Source organism: Schistocerca nitens, chromosome 6, assembly GCF_023898315.1.
Source record: "Schistocerca nitens isolate TAMUIC-IGC-003100 chromosome 6, iqSchNite1.1, whole genome shotgun sequence".
Taxonomy (NCBI): Eukaryota; Metazoa; Arthropoda; class Insecta; order Orthoptera; family Acrididae; genus Schistocerca; species Schistocerca nitens.
The window spans coordinates 340989709-341013792 of record NC_064619.1 but is presented as its reverse complement, the minus strand read 5'-3'; the positions used below and the strand labels follow the sequence as shown (position 1 = coordinate 341013792).

Below are 24084 nucleotides of genomic sequence, written 5' to 3'. Positions count from 1 at the left end.
TATTATTCGTGAAGCACCTGGCCGTTTTGAGTGTGTTAGACAATCATTAGCACATAGATGCCTGTTGTGTGTTAATGTAATTGGACGACGTTTTCAGGAACACCTCTAATACAATTTTCGTCACACGACAGTGTGATAGCCGGCCGTTGTGGCTGAGCGGTTCTAGGCGCTTCAGTCTGGAACTGCGCGACCGCTACGGTCGCAGGTTCGAATCCTGCCTCGGGCATGGATGTGTGTGGTGTCCTTAGGTTAGTTAGGTTTAAGTAGTTCTAAGTTCTAGGGGACTGATGACCTCAGCTGTTAAGTCCCACAGTGCTCAGAGCCATTTGAACCATTTGACAGTGAGATCACTATCTCTGAACATCACAAACACCTTAATCTTCACGTACCCCTAGCGAGGAGAAGGTGTACCTGTGACATTTCTGTCATTTGAGTAAAGTGTTTCGTTTTATCTTCTCTAAACAGTCTAAAATTTTGTAGCGTAATTTTTTTATATTCTATATAATTGTATACTTTCCTAATGTAACAGTTGTTCTGTAGGATAAAAAAGTTAGGAATTATACTAATGTGGAGAATTTTAAGTAAAATATAAGACACTAAGTTTCCTTTAATTTACGTCTATGGTCACAAACTTTTTTGTTAACAGATTACCGGTTTCGGTCTATAATGACCATCATCAGATCAGCAGCAAAAAATGAAAATTATTGAAAACTAACGTATGCCGACATTAGCGACATCTGGTGAACTTACAATACAAACATCTTGTGCCTACTGTACGAGAGCTTGTTTTGAACAGTAGTTCTATTGAAAACATGATTCGTGCGTATGATGATATTTATATATATTTGACGATGCTGGTGCTGTGCTGCATTTAACATTTGACAATGCCACTATGACTGCAGTACATTAGGACTTTGATTTTATAAAACAGGTATCCCTCTTCATACTTAAAGCGCACAAATGCATATATTTGTCAGCAGTACTTTTCATTATGGTCTATTCATTGTTTTTAAGCTGTAGACAATCTGCGAGTGTATTTATGTTTTTCCCATTTTTTGCTGCAGATTTGATGACGGTCATTATAGACCGAAACCGGTAATCTGTTAACAAGAAAGTTTTTGACCATAGACGTAAATTAAAGGAAACTTACCGTATATACAGGTCACTGTTTTATTCGCGACAGTGTCGCAGCTTGTAATATAAGTCACTAACATGCATTCAGTATTTAGTAGAAATGACTTTACAAAAACTTAAATGTTACAGTAAAAGAAACTATGTAAAATGACTGTGATCTCAGAAAAGACTTGTGAGTCCAACAATAAATTCCAGGATAATGAGTTCCATTTTTTTAAAAATCCAGCTATCGACACAGGTTTAGTATTGTTTCGTCATGATACTAATGTTCACGGTAAATGATGACAGCCAAAACAGTTGCAGGATAAAGATTTACTAAAATTCTTGACCACGGTTTCGGTATATCTAAATATACCTTCATCAGAAGTAAAATATACCAAAATCACATCCTGTAATGGAGATTCGTGAAACAATTGTACCAAAGGCGTTTTATGAATCTCCATTGCAGGATGTGATTTTAGTATATTTTACTTCTGATGAAGGTATATTTAGATATACCGAAACCGTGGTCAAGAATTTTAATAAATCTTTATCCTGCAACTGTTTTGGTTGTCATCATTTACCGTGAAGAATTTCAACAGTTACTGTTTCAGCCATGTTTAAAATCTTGATACTAATGTTTATGATTCGTCGAACATTTCGGCTGTGAGATTATCTCCAATCCATGCGCTTTAGGTTGCATCATATCCTCGATGAGATTTAAGACTGACAGCATTTGTCACATTAGTGAAAAGAAATCAAGTGAGGGTATGTTAATCTGCACCTTATTAGTGGAGACCATTGAGATTATACCTGCCTCCGTAGCCGAGGTCGGTACCGCACGCTTGTGCTCGACTTGGAGGTATGCCGGTTTGCATCTTAGTTGTAGAAAATGTTCACTTCCAGTATGTGGCCGGCAAGGTGCAACGGCGCGATTATTATTGTTCATCCTACAGAAATGTCCACGTCTTCTGCAGTCGTACACACGCCTTCCTTGTTACAAGTGATTCAGTGTTGCTCGCCTGGACAAGCTGTAGTAGAACAAGTGGCACTAATTGTATACATAGCTTGCAATAAAGATATTCGGTTTCAAGTTAACAGAGCTTTTAAACGATAGTTTTCGTGTAAAAACTTCAGTACCTTGTTACTCGTTTGATACAAAATCCCCGCCAAGCCCGTTCTAATCTTAAGTTACAGTTTCAACACCTACACCCAATCTCTACAATCGTAATAGTCAGCTCATGGTTCAAATGGTTCAAATGGCTCTGAGAACTATGGGACTTAACATCTATGGTCATCAGTCCCCTAGAACTTAGAACTACTTAAACCTAACTAACCTAAGGACATCACACAACACCCAGTCATCACGAGGCAGAGAAAATCCCTGACCCCGCCGGGAATCGAACCCGGGACCCCGTGCTCGGGAAGCGAGAACGCTACCGCGAGACCACGAGCTGCGGACCAGCTCATGGTATCTAACCGAACCAGTTACCGAAACGATTACAAAACGGTAATAATCAGCTAATGGTATCTGACCGAACCAGTTACCAAAAAGATTACAAAAAGAATCGACTGTGGCAGAATGCTCGCTCAAATATTACACAATTCAATCCTTTCGAACGTTCAGTTCCCGGCTTCGACTTGCACAGTGCGCCACGCGTATTTTAGTTTGTTCAATAGTCACAGTTTGCATATAAAAATCGGGATTTCAAGTATTCGTCTTTCTCATACGTTCGCGCTCATTTCGCGGCATTCCACGGTCAAGTTTTACTCATTGTTCCCCAAAATTATCACTTCCATTCAGATCTCCTAGCGTACGCATCCAGATATGTTGATGGCTGAGCTCTGAAATTCTGTTAGACCTCACGAAGCAATTCTTTAGCCCACAAAGTACGCGCGGACATACTGTGCTCTAATTGGCTGATATGCATCACAGCCAATCCGATACTGATATTAAACCGTGCAATCCCGCGTCTTTTATATCTGACCAAGCAAAACTTAATAACTTTTATTACTAGTTTATTAAATGAACCAATTTAGAAAATCCAAAAATATCAACTAACTGCGTCTATAAAAAAAACGAATTATCGTAATATGTTTCTAGTTTTCCCAGTACCGTAAACTGGCTAGTTGCACTTCACAAATTTCCTTTGAGTATGATCCACTGTCTCTGTAAAGCCACAGTTCTCACGCCAACGTATACTCAGTTAATAGACATACTACTTGAAATTGCTACTGGATCAGAGTGCATATCTGTCAAGCTAGAACAATGTCTCATTGTCTGTGCTCATGCGCTCGCTACCATCCGACTTACATAGGCGCGGCATAAGGCGCTGCGACTCGAAGGGTAGGAGAGGCGGTGGTGTAACCTTCCTGATCACCAGTCTATGCGCCGAGGTCCTGGATTTCATTGCAGACCTACCGCAGTGTTAAGCTTGGAGGCCCCCCTTGGTGCTATTCGAGAGGAGTAGGCTATGTGCCGGCACAGAGTTTCACCCTCTACCCTTTTTTTTCACCCTTAAGGGGCTCCGGAAAGGCTCAAAATCATGAAAAGTTCAATTTTTACTTTTTTGCGTTTTCTGAATCTGCAGACTATTACCTTTTAATAGATATATAATTTATTCAATTCCGAAGACTACAACTATTTTTAAATTTTTTTTGAAATGTGTTCTACATGGGCGTGACCCACTGTGGCGCTGTTAAACTGCTGTCAAATGGTGTTGTTATTAACGTCCGTGTTCAACAGGTACATTTTAGTGATGTGAGATAAAGTATGTGTTGTGGCTAACCTTGTTTTCAGAGACTTAGCAGCACCTGAACTGTTGAAGAAGTGTATTCACGGAAAAACTCAAAACCCCAATGAAAGTGTAAATAGTGTTATATGGTCGAGAATCCCCAAGACTGTATTTGTTGGAATAGAAACACTTCACTTTGGTGTATATGATGCTGTTGCGACTTTCAATGATGGCAACATTGTAAGGTGCAAGGTATTTAGAAATATGGGAATGAAGATAGGTTCTAACATGGTACGAGCGATGCTTGCTTTAGACAAGGAACGCCTTCGGGCTGCAGACAGGGCTGTAAAGAGTCTAGAAATACAAGCAAGAGTAAACAGGAGGAGGAACAAGAGGAATCTGGAGGAGGAGTTTGCAGAGGATGAAGATAATCCATCCTATGGACCTGGAATGCACTAAAAAGTTAATCCAATCTTTGTCGCTCGATTCCCAAAACTTTTATTTTCTCATACTAATTACATGTTTTCTAAGGATCTTCCAAACATATTTGTTTCAAACTTTCAGTAAATGTTACACAGTACCTTCTGCATAATTTAACACAGCCTTTTTCCAAAAAACTGTATATTTTTGAATATATAAATAAAAAATTGCAAAAAAATGTTGTGAATTTTCATTACAATTGAAAAAAAAAATCATCTTTAATAACTGAACTAAAATTTTGTAAAATCCCTATGTTAAGTTGTAGCCCATATTCCAATAAACAATCTGTAAAAAGTTCAACTTCCTACCTCAAATACTTTGGGAGGAAAGATGTAATTTATAAGCGTTATTTTAACATTGCAAGTATAGGACGTTCCGGAGCCCCTTAACAACTAAAACGCAAGACTACACTGTACAGACACTAATCACCGGCACCTGCACGACACAGATACGCACTTGATACTTCATAACTTGTTGGAAGAAGGCAGTAGTAAAACCCCTCATCAGGGCGTTGCCTAGAACGACGGTGCAGGATTGCTGCATCTGCCGCCCTACACTCATTCCCTGAGCTTGGGACTACTTTGACTTTGATTAAGATTACGAAATATGTCGCTGTAGTCAGCAAATGCCACCCGTATCACTAACCCACTTTTTTTCGACTGTTCTTTTTGTCTCGTGAGGTTGTAAAAACAGTTTTTGGGATTTGGTCTAGTGCCTTTGAGTAATCTACCATAGTGGGCTGCTTCCACTCAACGTCTTCAGCAAGCTGCGTGAGTGACGTCTTGATTTATTAATAATTATTTAAATAAATTTTCTTAACGTAACACGTTTTTAAAATAGACTGGAGTACAAAAAGTTTCTCCTCACCCCGTACGGATTCCTAAAGTCCTGAATATATATGCTTGTGAATTTTTAATAGCTAGCCGCGGGGGGTTGCCGCGCGGTCTCGGGCCCCTTGCCACGGTTTGCGCGGCTCCCCCCGTTGGAGGTTCGAGTCCTCCCTCGGGCATGGGTGCGTGTGTTGTCCTTAGCGTAAGTTAGTTTAAGTTAGAGTAAGTAGTGTGTAAGACTAGGGACCGATGACCTCAGCAGTTTGGTCCCATAGGAACTTACCACCAATTTAAAATCCTTGACAATGCTTGCAAAATCTGAAACGAAAAATATGAGCCACATGCAGTGGTTAATGGTACCTTACCATTAGAGTAGGTCACCATTAGAGTAGCGGTCGTCGAGAAAAATCACACAACGGGTCTTGTCATCTGTAGTGCAATAAAACTGTTAGTGACTTAAGTGAAGTATTCATGCATCAGTACCTATTTCGTGCGCCTCCCATCTTTCGTCTGGAATTTTAACAAGCACTTTTTTTCTAACTCGATTGACGATCCGTGGCACAAACAGTCCGGCCGAGGTGGTCCTACAGATTCTAGAAAGGGTTTAAACCCGGTGACTTTGGTGGCCAGATCGTCAGATATATACAGGGTGATTCAAAAAGAATACCACAACTTTAGGAATTTAAAACTCTGCAACGACAAAAGGCAGAGCTAAGCACTATCTGTCGGCGAATTAAGGGAGCTATAAAGTTTCATTTAGTTGTACATTTGTTCGCTTGAGGCGCTGTTGACTAGGCGTCAGTGTCAGTTGATGCTAAGATGGCGACCGCTCAACAGAAAGCTTTTTGTGTTATTGAGTACGGCAGAAGTGAATCGACGACAGTTGTTCAGCGTGCATTTCGAACGAAGTATGGTGTTAAACCTCCTGATAGGTGGTGTATTAAACGTAGGTATAAACAGTTTACAGAGAATGGGTGTTTGTGCAAAGGGAAAAGTTCTGGACGGCCGAGAACGAGTGATGAAAATGTAGCACGCTTCCAGCAAGCATTTGTTCGCAGCCCAGGAAAATCGACTCGCAGAGCTAGCAGAGAGCTGCAAATTCATATTTCAGCAGGATGGAGCGCCACCACATTGGCACTTATCTGTCCGTAACTACCTGAACGTCAACTACCCGAGGCGATGGATCGGCCGCCAGGCAGCCCGTGACAGAGCACTTCATCACTGGCCTCCAAGAAGCCCTGATCTTACCCCCTGCGATTTTTTCTTATGGGGGTATGTTAAGGATATGGTGTTTCGGCCACCTCTCCCAGCCACCATTGATGATTTGAAACGAGAAATAACAGCAGCTATCCAAACTGTTACGCCTGATATGCTACAGAGAGTGTGGAACGAGTTTGAGTATCGGGTTGATATTGCTCAAGTGTCTGGAGGGGGCCATATTGAAAATCTCTGAACTTGTTTTTGAGTGAAAAAAAAACCTTTTTAAATACTCTTTGTAATGATGTATAACAGAAGGTTATATTATGTTTCTTTCATTAAATACACATTTTTAAAGTTGTGGTATTCTTTTTGAATCACCCTTTAAATAATAGTATATAGAAGAGTCACCTTGTCAGCAGCAGTCCTACTTGCTCCGTTTCTGACAAAGTGACTCATGTATATACTATTATTTATATATATTTGACGATGCTGTCGCTGATTTTGTGTCTACCATTTGACGATGCCACTATGGTTACAGTATATTAGAACATGTTTTTATGAAACAGATCTGAAGATGGTCATTATAGACCGAAACCGGTAGTCTGACGACTAAAAATTTGTGACCATAGACGTATAGTAGAGGAGATTTATTATAGACTCTATTGGTATGTGGCGACGGCGCCGCCAAAGTTTTCAGACTACAGCGGCGATAAAGGAAGCCCGTTAGCACTGATGGAAAAGTGACTTGACTTACGAAGTATGCAACCCGCGACACCGGACTCCTACTCGCTCCGTTTCTTACCTCTAGCTGCAGCCCATTCCACCCAACTCAGTCTCCTAATTAATCAGGTAACCCTTGCGAGTAGATAAGGAGCTGGTTCTTTCCATAGATCACAGTGGGCGCGAAGTTAATTTAAATTCCAGCGATGTGTTAATGTTACTTGCTGTGTAGGCCAGGAGAAGCTCTTTATAAACTGTCGTTTGAGGGTGGCAGTAAACAACGGTCATACTGTGAACAAACCGTCACAAAAAGACAAAAGTAACTGGGATAGGTAACTGAAGAAACTGTAACTATATTTGTAGCGAACCATCAGAAACTGAGGGTTCCTTACACCGAAATAAGGCATACTACTTAAACGAATTCGAGAAAATCACATAAAGTTTTTCTGAAAATACTTGCCTATAGTGATTTCCGAAATCTCTTATACCCGCAAACGGGCAGGAACCGAGTACTGCTGTGCACTTGGACGCTTACGATCTGCATACGTCAGTTCCAAGAACGATGGGCAGGCTTGGGAAGCTCAAGTCAAACGTCGATAAATAAAGGTGTAAATAACGCTATTAATTAACGCAATGGTTTACAATATGCCAGCCTGTGAGGGTAATGTGCGATTAATCGTCGGATGTGATTTCAACATTACAAGTTGAAGGATGATATTTTCCACACAGACATGGAAAACATAAACTGAAACGGTATCTAATACACCGAATGAATTCATTTTTCGTGCATGCACATGCAATCTTCAGAGTTCTCCGTACAGGCTGACTGAGTAACAATGATAAAAGTCTAACGTCAGACTAGTCTGCGAACGGTTGTTTGCCATAGAACTTGCAACGCCGTACCTAAGTGCAGCAATCGCTCCTTGATATCTGATGACAGATAAAATCGGGAACTAGCCATATGGGCAATAAAACAGTAAGGTGCAAATATTTGTGGGTTTACTTATTCTAGGATTGAAAACAACTGTGTAAGTTGAAATGACATGTTTAATGTCGCAATATTAGCACAAAATTACAGGCTTTTACACAGTTTTCAATGAGGCAACAAATAAATCGTTGTCAGGGTAACGCATCTCGTCTACATCAGAAAGTGAAATAATCCTTAACACAACAATATTAAATATTAACTCTCAGAAGGTTAAATTTTCGTAAACACGACAATATTAAAGTTTAACTAGAAGTTTCTTTACAAAATTGTTCCTACACTTACATTATGATGTTGGTCAGTACTACGAAAATCGTCCGATTCCGGTTCAATGCTCGGTACTATTTTTAGGATGACAATCAAGTCAATGGTGGATTTTTAGTTATGTGACAAAAATGAGCAAAAGATTACCCAAGGTCGCTCGAGTTTACGGTGGATGCAAGCTGGTGAACCAACAAGTTTACGCCTCTGCACATGGTATTTACCTTAAGCTGCAATGAGCTGTCGTCTGCTAGGCCGCTTTTTTTCCGCTGAAATTCCTATAAAACTAATTAAACCTTTACTGAATTTTCCAACATAAACTTTCCCTATGTTTCTCGTTGTGCGAGAGAACATGTACTCATCCCTAGTCTTAGAATGTGGCGATATACACGCGCATGGTTGGAGCAGCGTGCATATTATAATGCCCTCTCAGTTCTTGCAAGAACAGTTAACTAATTGGCTGGTACGCTTCTCCACAGTTGGAGCTAAACGATGCTACAGCTAATTTCTAGTTGGATATCAGCCGCTGTGAACACAGTGTTCACACAAATTACTCCTCTGCGTCGTACAGTGCATTATGTGCTCTGTTCTGCACTTGACGTCAGTTCAGAGAAGAGTCCACGAATATTTCCATCTTACTCATAGCCGAATTTCCGTCTTACTCATATCCGAACTGCTCTTCACCTGGGTTCTTTCGTTCTTCAGGTCACAGCTTTTTTCGACCAATAAGAGCGTTCCTCTTATTTTGTGGAAACTGTCTCTACCAATCGCAAGGTCCCTACCATTAAATTGCGTCGAAACTTTGGCTCTTTTCACCTTACTAGCGCGTTTCCGCCAATTGGACGTTTTGTGCCCGTTCAAGATGCCTAAATGCGTACATTGACTCTCTCATGTGTGTACCACTCACTGGACACATGATCGAAAATGCGTCACTGGTCTTGTTTCGTATCCATTTCGAATTCCGAAACGCAGTTTTCTAAAAGCTTTCTTTCCTGTCCTCCCTCAGATGGGCCATTATACTCACTCTCCCCATCAGAGTCAACTGCACGGTCGTTGACTTTCCTCCTGGGACACCCCTTTAAGTGGTTACCGTGGTACCCCCTGTAGTGCAGCCCTGCCTCTGCATCGTCCCTCTGAATTCCAAACTAAAACGCCTCTCGCTGCTTGTTTCACCTTCCGCTCAAACATGGATTATAGGAACGGTGTGTTAATTATCGTCCATTGAATGTCATCTGTTTTTGCATTACACACTGCTAGACAAATTTGGTCATTACCGCCGAATTAAGTTAGGTGCCATATTCTCCTTGTTGTTGCGATGTATAAGGCTCTCATGTAAGATGCGAATCTGACCTTCATTTATTCTGACACCTTACAAACCCATTCCTTGCTTGATGTTTGACTTTTATCATTGCGACTCAGTCAGTCTGAATGCAGAAATACTGACTGTTTTAATTATAAGTTCTTGTCAGGTGAAAACTAGCCAAAGAAATGTTTTCGTATGATATAATTACGAATTAGCAATTTCTGGACTCTTTTTCATGATTCAAGGTCAACGGGAAGTGACATATAAGTTTTGATGAGGGAGTTTGCGAATATCAAAATATGTGACATAAATGGCCATATAGTTTGGCTGCATTACCTTAGAAGTTTACAGTTATTACCCCGCATGGGCCTATAGACGTCTGTATATGACATTAATTTCAACTTGATCATCTGCCCGTTTCTGAGAAAAAGGTGTCTTGACATACAGACGGAAAACAAGAAAGTGATGCTCTAAGGGTTCCATTTTTTACTGAAAGAGATTCGGAACCCTAATAATTAGCAAACAACCAAATAATGTTGAGAATTCAAATGTTATACAGGGTGTGATTCAAAAGTTTCAAGAGATAACTCAGAACTAGAAATTTATTGGACATTGAAGTACAGCGGACTAAAATTATTCAGAATATGATCATTCAGCATCAACAAAGCGCTGCCAGCGCGTCTTCTACTGTTCGTAGCCCTTCTGGAAGGCCTTGGGCGTCATGTTGTCAAGCCTGCTGGATGGCGTCGATGGAGTCGAATCGCTTCCCTGTTAGGCCTGTCTTGATTTATGGGAAGAGGAAAAAGTCACTTGGAGCCAAGTCGGGGCTGTAGGGTGGCTGCGGCAGTGTTGTCACGCTGAACTTGAACAAAACTTCGGCGGCGACGGGCGACGTGTGAGCGGGCGCGTTGTCGTGGTGGAGAATACAATCGCCCTTGATCGCCAGGCGGATGCGGTAAACTCGATCCCTCAACTCGACGGTCATTGTTTAAATGTTTCCGCAATTTCTCCACATTTTGATCCGTTCAGCTTGATGATGGCCTCCCAGAGCGGTCGTCGTCTTCAACATTCCCGCGGCCATATTTAAAACGTTTATGCCACATGGAAACCATTGCACGGGACATGACTTCTTCGTTAAAGGCCTCTTGAATCATACCGAGAGTCTCCCTGGCGGTTTTGTTCAGTCGCACGCAATACTTAATCGCGTAATGCTGCTCCAAGTGCTGCTCCATTTTCACCCCTCCCATTTTTCGACCGAGGTCAATGACACGCACTCACGCTGCAGGCGATGTGCAGTCTCCAGGGTTCCGGAGGCAATTGCCGTAGCGTCAGTTCGTTCCCTGAGACCCCGACTACTTCCCCCACCCGGCGGAACCGGTCCGCGCGTGCTCCCCTACTCAGAAATGAATCAGTCTTGAAACTTCTGAATCGCACCTTGTATGTATGAAATTATGTGAATAGTGCTGAAAAAATATAAAGTAAAGGCCGGCCGGTGTGGCTGAGCGGTTCTAGGTGCTACAGTCTGGAACCGCGCAACCGCTACGGTCGCAGGTTCGAATCCTGCCTCGGGCGTGGATGTGTGTGATGTCCTTAGGTTAGGTTTAAGTAGTTCTAAGTTCTATGGGACTGATGACCTGAGATGTTAAGTCCCATAGTGCTCAGAGCCATATAAAGTAAAAGAAAAACATTAGCGAGACGAGATCCAGGGATCCACCGATTACAGAGCTTGAACGCTAACCACATGACCGCCGCCAACTCGTGATCGAGGTCGCGACGCACCGGTACCTCAATGACACGTAAAGTTATTCTTCGATTTTCTCGAAATCGTCTAAATAGTAAGGTGTACTACTTGCACATTATGTTGCTCTAATGGACTGTTAGAAGTGTGCGAAGTTTGAAGTAAATCAAATCCGTGGTCTGAACCTAGTGGCCTCTCCCTGTCAGAAAATATTCCTACATCTACGTGATTACTCTGCTATTCACACTAAAGTGCCTGGCAGAGGGTTCAATGAATCACCTTCACGCTGTCTCTCTACCGTTCCACTCTCGAACGGCACGCGGGAAAAACGAGCAATTAAATTTTTCTCTGCGAGCCCTGATTTCTCTTATTTTATCGTGATGATCATTTCTCCCTATGTAGGTGGGTGCCAACAGAATGTTTTTGCAATCGGAGGAGAAAACTGGTGATTGAAATTTCATGATAAGATCCCGTCGCATCGAAAAACCCCTTTGTTGCCATTCCAATTCACATGTCATGTCTGTGACACTATCTCCCCTATTCCGCGATAATACAAAACGAGCTGCCCTTCTTTGTACTTTTTCGATGTCATCCGTGAGTCCCAACTGATACGGATCCCACACCGCACAGCAGTACTCCAGAATAGGGCGGACAAGCGTAGTGTAATCAGTCTCTTTGGTAGACCTGTTGCACCTTCTAAGTGTTCTGCCAATTTTGTGTACTGGAGTTGTTTCTCTTGCCTTTATTGTCTCCGTGTGTTTAGTTAGAGTGTGTGTGTGCTACGTGCAGGGGGTCCGGGCAGCAACAAGGCGGCGCTGTGCGACAAGGTGGTGCGCGCGGCGGCGGGCTGGGCGCACTGCAGCGTGGGCCGGCTGCTGCGGGCGGCGGCCGAGGCGCCGGGCAACAGGAACGCCGAGGACGCGCCGCAGCTGCGGCAGGCCATCGCCGCGGGCGACATGGCGCCGCAGGTACGCCGCCCGCCCTTCTTTATCCTGTAAACGAACGCGCTACACACACAATCTGATAAAAAATACGAGGGCAGCCCTAAGTAATGCGGAATTGTCCAACAGATGTCAGAAGAGGCGGATGAGCGAGTGTAAAAGGATGCGGGATGAAGGAGGGGGGGATACTGTGTTGTCATCAGAGAAGCAGTAACAGCAAATGCGTCTCTCAGGAGAGCTCAGTGACTTCGAATTTGGATCAGTTGAGGCGTAGCGCCGTATACCGATCCTACCTTGGAGGCGGTTAAGTGGGAAATGTATCTCAGAGCTGGATAGTGACAGATGGTGACGCGAGACTGGACGCGCACGTATTTTATTTATCAGCCGTTAGAGAACAGTATTGGATAGGGGACAGTGATTTAGTTCCGATTGTGCCCACTAGAGTGCACTAAAGTAATAGAACGTTTTTCATAAACTGTTATTATGTCTTTTTGTGTAGGTAAAATGTTATAAATGTGTTTTAGCAGTATGAATTATGCGTGAGTGTGGTTTAAGGTTAATATGAAGATAATTGTTTAACGAGTTATATAGTGGGAATTAGTGTGGGAACATTTAGAAGAAGTATGCATGTGGACAAATGGGATTTTTGTAGAATAGATTTGTAAACTAAGTTTATGGTAAAGGGAAAGTTAATTCAGGTATAAATAACAATAGAAAATAACTTTAGGCATAAACAAAACTTCAGCATGAACCATGGACCTTGCCGTTGGTGGGGAGGCTTGCGTGCCTCAACGGTACAGATAGCCGTACCGTAGGTGCAACCCCAACGCAGGGGTATCTGTTGAGAGGCAAGACAAACGTGTGGTTCCTGAAGAGGGACAGCAGCCTTTTCAGTAGTTGCAGGGGCAACAGTCTGGGTGATTGACTGATCTGGCCTTGTAACGCTAACCAAAACGGCCTTGCTGTTGTGCTACTGCGAACGGCTAAAAGCAAGGGGAAACTACAGCCGTAATTTTTCCCAAGGGCATGCAGCTTTACTGTATGGTTAAATCATGATGGCGTCCTCTTGGGTAAAATATTCCGGAGGTAAAGTAGTCCCCCATTCGGATCTCCGGGGGGGGGGGGGGGGGGACTACTCAGGAGGACGTTGTTATCAGGAGAAAGAAAACTGGCGTTCTACGGATCGGAGCGTTGAATGTCAGATCCCTTAATCGGGCAGGTAGGTCAGAAAATTTAAAAAGGGAAATGGATAGGTTGAAGTTAGATATAGTGGGAATTAGTGAAGTTCGGTGGCAGCAGGATCAAGACTTTTGGTCAGGTGAATACAGGGTTATAAATACAAAATCAAACAGGGGTAATGCAGGAGTAGGTTTAATAATAAATAAAAAAAATAGGAGGTAAGCTACTAAAAACAGCATAGTGAACGCATTATTGTGGCCAAGATAGACACAAAGCCCACACCTACTATAGTAGTACAAGTTTATATGCCAACTAGCTCTGCAGATGATGAAGAAATTGATGAAATGTATATTGAGATAAAACAAATTATTTAGGTAGTGAAGGGAGACGAAAATTTAATAGTCATGGGTGACTGGAATTCAACAGTAGGAAAAGGAAGAGAAGCAAACGTAGTAGGTGAATATGGATTAGGGCTAAGAAGTGAAAGAGGAAGCTGCCTAGTACAATTTTGCACAGAGCATAACTTAATCATAGCTAACACTTGGTTCAAGAATCATGAAAGAAGGTTGTATACATGGAAGAACCCTGGAGATACTAGAAGGTTTCACATAGATTATATAGTGGAAAGACAGAGATTTAGGAACCAGGTTTTAAATTGTTAGACATTTCCAGGGGCAGATGTGGACTCTGACCACAATCTATTGGTTATAAACTGTAGATTAATACTGAAGACACTGCAAAGAGGTGGGAATTTAAGGAAATGGGACCTGGATAAACTGAAAGAACCAGAGGTTGTACAATGTTTCAGGGAGAGCATAAGGGAACAATTGACAGGAATGGGGGAAAGTAATACAGTAGAAGAAGAATGGGTAGCTTTGAGGGATGAAATAGTGAAGGCAGCAGAGGATCAAGTAGGTAAAAAGACGAGGGCTAGTAGAAATCCTTGGGTAACAGAAGAGATACTGAATTTAGTTGATAAAAGGAGAAAATGCAAAAAGGCAGTAAATGAAGCAGGCAAAAAGGAATACAAACATCTCAAAAATGAAATCGACAGGAAGTGCAAAATGGCTAAGCAGGGATGGCTAGAGGACAAATGTAAGGATGTAGGCTTATCTCACTAGGGGTAAGATAGATAATGCCTACAGGAAAATTAAAGAGAACTTTGAAGAACAGAGAACCACGTGCATGAATATCAAGAGCTCAGATGGAAACCCAGTTCTAAACAAAGAAGGGAAAGCAGAAAGGTGGAAGGAATATATCGAGGGTCTATACAAGGGCGATGTACTTGAGGACAATATTATGGAACTGGAAGAGGATGTAGATGAAGATGAAATGGGAGATATGATACTGCGTGAAGAGTTTGACAGAGCACTGAAAGACCTAAGTCGAAACAAGGCCCTGGGAGTAGACAACATTCCATTAGAACTACTTACAGCCTTGGGAGTGCCAGTCCTGACAAAACTCTACCATCTGGTGAGCAAGATGTATAAGGCAGGCTAAATACCCTCAGACTTCAAGAAGAATATACTAATTCCAATCCCAAAGAAAGCAGGTGTTGACAGATGTGAAAATTACCGAACTATCAGTTTAATAAGTCACAGCCGCAAAATACTAACGCGAATTCTTTACAGACGAATGGAAAAACTGGTAGAAGCCGACCTCGGGGAAGATCAGTTTGGATTCCGTAGAAATATGGGAACACGTGAGGCAATACGACCTATCGTAGAAGAAAGATTAAGGAAAGGCAAACCTATGTTTCTAGCATTTGTAGACTTAGAGAAAGCTTTTGACAATGTTGACTGGAATACTCTCTTTCAAATTCTGAAGGTGGCAGGGGTAAAATACAGACAGCGAAAGGCTATTTACAATTTGTACAGAAACCAGATGGCAGTTATAAGAGTCGAGGGTCATAAAAGGGAAGCAGTGGTTGGGAAGGGGGTGAGACAGGGTTGTAGCCTCTCCCCGATGCTATTCAATCTGTATATTGAGCAAGCAGTAAAGGAATCAAAAGAAAAGTTCAGAGTAGGTATTAAAATCCATGGAGAAGAAATAAAAACTTTGAGGTTCGCCGATGGCATTGTAATTCTGTCAGAAACAGCAAAGAACTTGGAAGAGCAGTTGAACGGAATGGACAGTGTCTTGAAAGGAGGATATAAGATGAACGTCAACAAAACAAAACGAGGATAATGGAATGTCGTCGAATTAAGTCGTGTGATGCTGAGGGAATTAGATTAGGAAATGAGACACTTAAAGTAGTAAAGGAGTTTTGCTATTTGGGGAGCAAAATAACTGATGATTGTCGAAGTGGAGAGGATATAAAATGTAGACTGGCAATGGCAAGGAAAGCTTTTCTGAAGAAGTTTATTAACATTGAGTGTAGGTTTAAGTGTCAGGAAGTCATGTATTTGTCTGGAGTGTAGCCATGTATGGAAGTGAAACGTGGACGATAAGTAGTTTAGACCAAAAGAGAATAGAAGCTTTCGAAATGTGGTGCTACAGAAGAATGCTGAAGATTAGATGGGTAGATGACATAACTAATGAGGAGGTATCGAACAGAATTGGGGAGAAGAGGAGTTTGTGGCACAACTTGACTAGAAGAAGGGATCGGTTGGTAGGACATGTTCTGAGGCATCAAGGGATCACCAATTTAGTACTGGAGTGCAGCGTGGAGGTTAAAAATCGTAGAGGGAGACCAAGAGATGAATACACTAAGCAGATTCAGAAGGATGTAGGCTGCAGTAGGTACTGGGAGATGAAGAAGCTTGCACAGGTTAGAGTAGCATGGAGAGCTGCATCAAACCAGTCTCAGGACTGATGACCACAACAACAACATTAGATAATTACGTCGGTAAAAAGTGCAGTCGTTAGGTTTACTATTTTGCGATTGGTTATTGATGAAAAGCGCGGACTGACGCTATATAGTGTTGTTTTGTTATTGGCTGTTGAGTAAACTGACGAATGGGAAAGCAATATTCTTGGCGCGCCTTTCTGTGGTGGTAGAGGAGACTTAGAGTATTCTAGAGAGGAGTCGGAGCTTAGCCATGAAATAGTTCGGACGTGTGTAGTAGTAGTTCCGATGGAAATGATAAGTTGCCGGATCTAAGAGTGTTTCATACATCAAGAGTGACGGCATAATTATTCCGATGGGTGTGTAGAAATTTCGGAATTTTTTAAGTGAATTTTGTGACGAGAAAAGACATAAATTCCGCGTGGCGTATTGAGCAGGTCGGTGGCTAAAAACTGCGACTGCATTAGGTACCGACAGAATTAATATTTGTCGAGGATTCTCAATCAAAAACAATCCGTATTTTTGTAGCTATTACGTTTTCGGGAAATGCAACACCATTAGCTTGCTAACGTGAGTGAAAGGGATTGTGAGTGACTGTGTTAAGACTAGCACGGGCTTGGCGGTGATAGTTGTTAGTTGTTCACCTAAGTTTCAGAGTATATTAATTAAGGACAACATTTCCAACCTTTCATTTCGTGTGAAAACTTCGTCCCGAAATGTAGATTAGTGACTTTAATTACAGCCTGGTTCACGTCGAAGTGCAGTAGGTTTCGCTCGGCTTCCCTACTGATGATATGCTGAGACAATGTTCATAGGTAGGTGCGGGTTCGTTGTAAAGGGACGGAAGGAACCTGGTAATAAATGCATCTGTGACATTTCAGCCCTTCTGAGGCGACCAAAGTCGACTGTTGCTGATGCGATTATGAAGTGAAAATGAGAAGAAACAATGAGACCTAAACCAACGTCAGGCACACCTCACGTACTGACGAAAAATACAGGAACTTAAGCTCAAGTTACAAGAATAGTTGATTATGCCTCTATCGATATGCACCCAGTAGGACAGTTTCTAATGGGAGAGCGTATCTATGCTACACAGTGAGGTGACAAAAGTCATGGGACAGCGAAATGCAAATATACGGATGGCGGCAGTGTCACACACACAACGTATAAAGGGTCTGGTCATTGACGGAGCTCTCATTTGTACTCAGGTGATTAGTGTGAAAAAGTTTCCTACGTCATTCTGCCCACAGGATAGGAATTAACAGGCTCTGAAGGCGGAATTGTAGTTGCAGCTACACGAATGGTACATTCCATTTCGGAAATCGTTAGGGACACCAATATCCCGAGATCCAGTGTCGAGAGTTACCACAGCCAACGCAGTCGCCGACGGCCTTCACTTAACGACCGAAAGCAGTGGAGTTCGCGTAATCGGTGCTACAGACGGCGACACTGCATGAAATAATCGCAGAAGTCAATGTGACAGGTACGACTAACGTATCCGTTAGGATAGTGCGGCGAAATCTCGTGTTGACGCCAACTGCACGTCATCACCTGCAGAGTCTCTCCTGGGCTCATGACCATTTAGGTTGAACCCTACATGACTAGAAAACCTGGTCTGGTCAGATGATTCCCGATTTCATTTGTTAAGAGCTGATGATGATAGGGTTTGAATGTGACGCAGATCCCGCGAAGCCGTGGACCCAAGCTGTGAACAGGGCACTGTACAAGCTGGTAGTGGCTCCATAATGGTGTGGGCTGTGTTTACATGGAATGGACTGGGTTCTCTGGTCCAGCTGAACCGACCACTGACTGGAAGTGGTTATGTTCGGCTACTTGGAGGCCATCTACAGCCATTCCCAAACAAAGACGGAATTTTTATGGATGACAATGTACCGTGTTACGATGCCACAGTTGTTCGAGATTGGTCTGAAGAACAATCTGGATTTGGCCACCCAGATAGCCGGACATTAATGCCATTTAACTTTTATGCGACACAATCGAGAGCTCAGTTCGTGCACAAAATCCTGCACCGACAACCCTTTCGCAGTTATGGACGGCTATAGAGGCGGCATGGCTCAGTATTTCTGCAGGGGACATACAACGACTATGTGAGTCGAGTTTCTGCATTACTCCGTTCCAAATGAGATGTGACACGATATTGGGAGGTATTCCATTGCTTTTGTCACTATAAAGAAAATTCTAAAGAAACAGGCCACTAATGCATTAATGAATTTGAGACTCGCAAATCAAAACCAGAAATGCTTAATTCTGTCTTCAAATGTTCCTCTGCAAACGAGAACGAATATTTCCACAATTTAGTTCTCACAGCACTGAAAAGATGAGTGAAATATTTATCAGTGTCAGTGGCGTCGAGAAACAGCTGAAATCGTTGAAACAGAAAAAAATCACATGGCCCGATGGAATTCCTGTCTGATTCCATACTCAATTCGCGACTGAGTTAGTCCCTGTCTTAACTCTAATCTATCGCAGATCCCTTGAACAAAAAACTGTAAGCATCAGTTGGAAGAAGGCATAGGTGACACCCTTCTATCACGACGGATAGAAAAAGTGACCCACAAAATTACCGTGCAATATCCTTTACTTCAGTTAGTTGTAGAATGTTTGGAAATATTGAGCTCAAACATAATAAGGTATCTCGAAGTCAACGACCTCCTCCTTGGCAATCACCTTGGATTTCGGAAATATAGATCATGTGGAACCTAACTCGCCCTTTTCTCACGTGACATCCTGACAGCCATGGCTCAAGCCTGTCAGGAAGATTCAATATTACTTGATCACTGAAAGGCATTTGACGCTTTATTACACCTATGCTTATTATCAAATGTGCGATCATAAGAGGTATCAGACGGAATATGTAACTGGATTAAGAATTTCTTGGTACGGAGGACGCAGTATGTTGTCTTCGATAAAAAGTCATCCACAGCTGTGGAAGTAACTTCGTGTGTATACCAGGGAAGTGTGTTGGGACCCCTGCTTTTCAATTTGTGTATTAATGACCTTTCAGATAACATTAATAGCAAACTCAGACTTTTCGCAGATGATGCAGTTATCTACAGTGAAGTACAGTCTGAACGAAGCTGTACAAATAGGCACTCAGACTTGACAAGATTTCAGATTGGTGCAATGATTGACAGCTTGCTTTAAATGGTCAAAAATCTAAAACTGCGCGCTTCAAAAATCGAAAAAACGTATTATCCTACGAACATAATCTGTAAACTCATATAAATACTTGGGCGTTACAGTAGGAACGTGAAGTTGAACGATCAAATAGGCACAGTCATGGGTAAACCAGGTAGCAGACTTTGGTTCATTGGTAGAATACTGGGGAAATGCAATCACTCTACAAAGGAGAATGCTTACAGATCAGTCGTACGACCAATCCTAGAATACTGCTCAAGTGTGTGGAACCCACACCAAACAGTGCTAACGGGGGATGTTGAACGTTCGCAGAGAAGGGCAACACAAATGGTTACAGGTCTGTCTAAATCGCGGGAGGATGTCACTGATGTTCAAAGTACTGAATGGACACTCTTGAAGATAGGCGGCAGATATCACGAGAAAATCTACAAACAAAATTTCAAGAACCGGCTTTAAGGGGCTCCGGAACGCCCTATACTTGCAATGTTAAAATAACGCTTATAAATTACATCTTTCCTCACAAAGTATTTGAGGTAGGAAGTTGAACTTTTTACAGATTATTTATTGGAATATGGGCTACAACTTAACACAGGGATTTTACAAAATTTTAGTTCAGTTATTAAAGATGATTTTTTTTCAATTGTAACGAAAATTCACAAAATTTTTTTGCAATTTTTATTTATATATTCAAAAATATACAGTTTTTTGGAAAAAGGCTGTGTTAAATTATGCAGAAGGTACTGTGTAACATTTACTGAAAGTTTGAAACAAATATGTTTGGAAGATCCTTAGAAAACATGTAATTAGTATGAGAAAATAAAAGTTTTGGGAATCGAGCGACAAAGATTGGATTAACTTTTTAGTGCATTCCAGGTCCATAGGATGGATTATCTTCATCCTCTGCAAACTCCTCCTCCAGCTTCCTCTTGTTCCTCCTCCTGTTTACTCTTGCTTGTATTTCTAGACTCTTTACAGCCCTGTCTGCAGCCCGAAGGCGTTCCTTGTCTAAAGCAAGCATCGCTCGTACCATGTTAGAACCTATCTTCATTCCCATATTTCTAAATACCTTGCACCTTACAATGTTGCCATCATTGAAAGTCGCAACAGCATCATACACACCAAAGTGAAGTGTTTCTGTTCCAACAAATACGGTCTTGGGGATTCTCGACCATATAACACTATTTACACTTTCATTGGGGTTTTGAGTTTTTCCGTGAATACACTTTTTCAACAGTTCAGGTGCTGCTAAGTCTCTGAAAATAGGTTTTATCACCTCCATTATTGCATGAGGCAGACTATGCTTATGAGTGTACACTTCACCAGTTAGCAATCCTTTGTTATATTTACACCAACTGTCTTCTTCTTTGGGACACAAGCTATGTTGGGGATTTTCATCGGTTGAAGAAGTATGAAAAAAAAGAGCCCAAACAGCCTTCTTCATTTCGTCGACACTTTGTGTATTTTGCCTAATAGCCATTCCATAATAGTTCTGTATTTTGTCAATTACACTGTCAGTTAACCTTCCCTTCCCATCCAACCCTTTACCATCACTGAGTTTTTGTTTTTTGTACGAAGCTTTCAGTCGCCGAAGTCTTGTTCCCATTCGCTTCTGTACGTGTCCAATACACTCAAATTTCTGCACTACAACATCATCACTATAGGGCTTCAGTCCTTGAACATGTTTGAAACTTTTAGAATCACCGTCACCAAGGTAATTAACATATCGCACTTTATCACACGCCTCAGAACGCTGGAATATACTGGCAAGACCAGCCACTTCCATTCCTCCACTACTGCCACTATAGTTAGCTTTGCAATTATTTTCATGTGTACCTTTATATTTTTGTGGACATCTACAATACTTTGATATTACTGCTACATCTAAAACTTTCCCTGTATACATACTGGTGGCAGATACTACACCATGAAGAGATGTGTGTCCCCGTTTATGCCAGGTACCATCGAACGCTGCAGTCAAATCTCTGTTACCATTATTTTCCATTACTGCCTCTTCCACAGCGTTCTTCATAGATTCTATACAGACATCTTCTACTTTAGACCCTATTAATTTATTATAGGTCGTAAACTTGGTTGGGGGATTTGGAAGATTCATGATGCCACAGAAAATTGCACCTGCAGTAGCACCCTTACCAAATGAACGCAAGGAATAAACAAATCTAATGTTGTGTTCGTAGATTTTGCTACCATTTTCTTCAGTTGCAGTTACTGCAACACTGTTCCAAAAGGTGGTCATGTATGAACACTTATCACATTTCAGTTGTATTTCACTAGCAAGTCCTACGTGCTTTATTATGGAGAGTTCCAGACCAACTTCACTACAATGAATACATCTTACACAGTTTGAAAAAATTCCTTTGAGAACCGACATATCAAATATTTCATTCACATCCGATTCGCCCATAAAATATTCATAGTTTTTACTCATTGAACCAAGCTTCTTCTGTGAAGTATTTTCTTTCCCACTTTGACTGCTATGGGCATGTGTACTTGAGAGGTTAGGTTCACTCACTTGGTTATCGTCTTTATTGTTTACAGTAATAACACATACCTTTGGCTTTCCAACATTTCTCCTTTTCTTAAAAGCCTTCAGAGGATTTCTAATAACTTTACTTTTACTCATTATTATACTTCAACAAAACAGAGACTCAAGAAACAGAATTAATTACGAATATTTTCGAGATAACGACAGAGAAAATAAACATGAAACAATCGACAATCACACCAGCGATATACAGGGTGAGTCACCACACGGAAAATAATTTTCCGTCTACAAGGGCTCACTTGCCTAAAGTTTAATTATAACCAACCTGTACTTTACTGTTTGCACTACAAATGAAGCCAGGTAAGGTTCTCCTGGTATTCGCCAATCCCAAACAGTTACATCAGATTCAGACAGGGTACAACGTGATTCATCACTCCAAATCCCTCATTTCCAGCATCTACTGCTCAGTGGTGTCGTTCTTTACATAATCTCCAACGACGTTTAGCATTACCTACAGAAATGTGCTGCTTATGAGAAGCTGTGAGACCGCTGTACCCCATTCCTCTTGACACACTACGCACAGTTATTGTTCTAACTGGACTGCTAGTGGGGCTTTGGAACTCGCGAGTTATCCCTTCCACAGATTTCATGTGATTTTTCGTTACCATTCTTTCTAACGCTCCCTTTCTACATCTACATGCACATTTGTACCCTGCGAACCACTGTGAAGTGAATGGCAGAGGGTACAGCGTACGTCCCACTGTACCAGTTATTAAGGCTTTTTCCCGTCCCATTCGTGTATGGGGCGCGGGAAAATTGACAGTTTAATTGTTTCTGTGCAGACTGCAATTAATCTAGTCTTATCCTCACGATCCCTATGGGGGCGATATGTATGAGGTTTTAGTATATTCCTCGAGTCATCGTTTAAGGGGCTCCGGAAAGGCTGAAAATCATGAAAAGTTCAATTTTTACTTTTTTGCGTTTTCTGAACCTGCAGACTATTACCTTTTAATAGATATATAATTTATTCAATTCCGAAGACTACAACTATTTTTAAATATTTTTGAAATGTGTTCTACATGGGCGTGACCCACTGTGGCGCTGTTAAACTGCTGTCAAATGGTGTTATTATTAACGTCCGTGTTCATCAGGTACATTTTAGTGATGTGAGATAAAGTATGTGTTGTGGCTAACCTGTGATGGTTCAATATACAGGGTGAGTCAACTAACATTACCGCTGGATATATCTCGTAAACCACATCAAATACTGACGAATCGATTCCACAGACCGAACGTGAGGAGAGGGGCTAGTGTAATTGGTTAATACAAACCATACAAAAATGCACGGAAGTATGTTTTTTAACACAAACCTACGTTTTTTTTAAATGGAACCCCGTTAGTTTTGTTAGCACATCCGAACATATAAACAAATACGTAATCAGTGCCGTTTATTGCATTGTAAAATGTTAATTACATCCGGAGATATTGTAACCTAAAGTTGACACTTGAAACCTCCGACGTTCAGTTGCGTGTTGTAACAAACACGGGCCACGGTCGGCGAGCAGCATCTGCAGGGACATGTTTATGATGACGACCGTGTTTACGAGTGTGGCTGTAATGCGCTGTTGTGGTTTGGTCTAACTGTCGCAGTGTCCGCATGTAGCGCTTGCTGCTATTGTTATTCTGCATTCGTCTCCGCACGCAGACCAACTGTAGTACATCTTGTTACCAGACGTCTGTGATAGTGTAGTGTTGTAGGAACTGTGACCATGGTGTATTCGAACTCTGAAAAGGCGGAGATGATACTCATCTATGGCGAGTGTCGACGAAATGCAGCTGAAGTCTGCAGGGTGTATGCAGAACGGTACCCGGACAGAGAGCATCCAACGTGCCGCACATTGCAAAACATCTACCGCCAACTGTATGCAACAGGTATGGTCGTAGCACGCAAACGGGTCCGTAACAGGCCCGTCGCAGGAGAAGCGAGTGCAGTTGGTGTGTTAGCCGCTGTTGCCATGAACCCACACATGAGTACACGGGACATTGCGAGAGTCGGTGGACTGAGTCAAAGTAGTGTCTTGCGCATACTGCATCGTCACCGCTTTCACCCGTTTCATGTGTCGCTACTTCAGCAATTACATGGTGATGA

General features: G+C 41.9%; 1 protein-coding gene across 1 annotated transcript in view; it reads left to right on the top strand.

The window, feature by feature from the left end:
- The window catches only part of LOC126262334 (adenylate kinase isoenzyme 5), a 483860-nt gene that overhangs the window by 415137 nt on the left and 44639 nt on the right, over window positions 1-24084 (top strand). The window contains exon 8 of the mRNA XM_049958893.1: window positions 12155-12333. Within this exon, the coding sequence (XP_049814850.1) occupies window positions 12155-12333 (179 nt within the window). The remainder of the gene's footprint in view (window positions 1-12154; window positions 12334-24084) is intronic.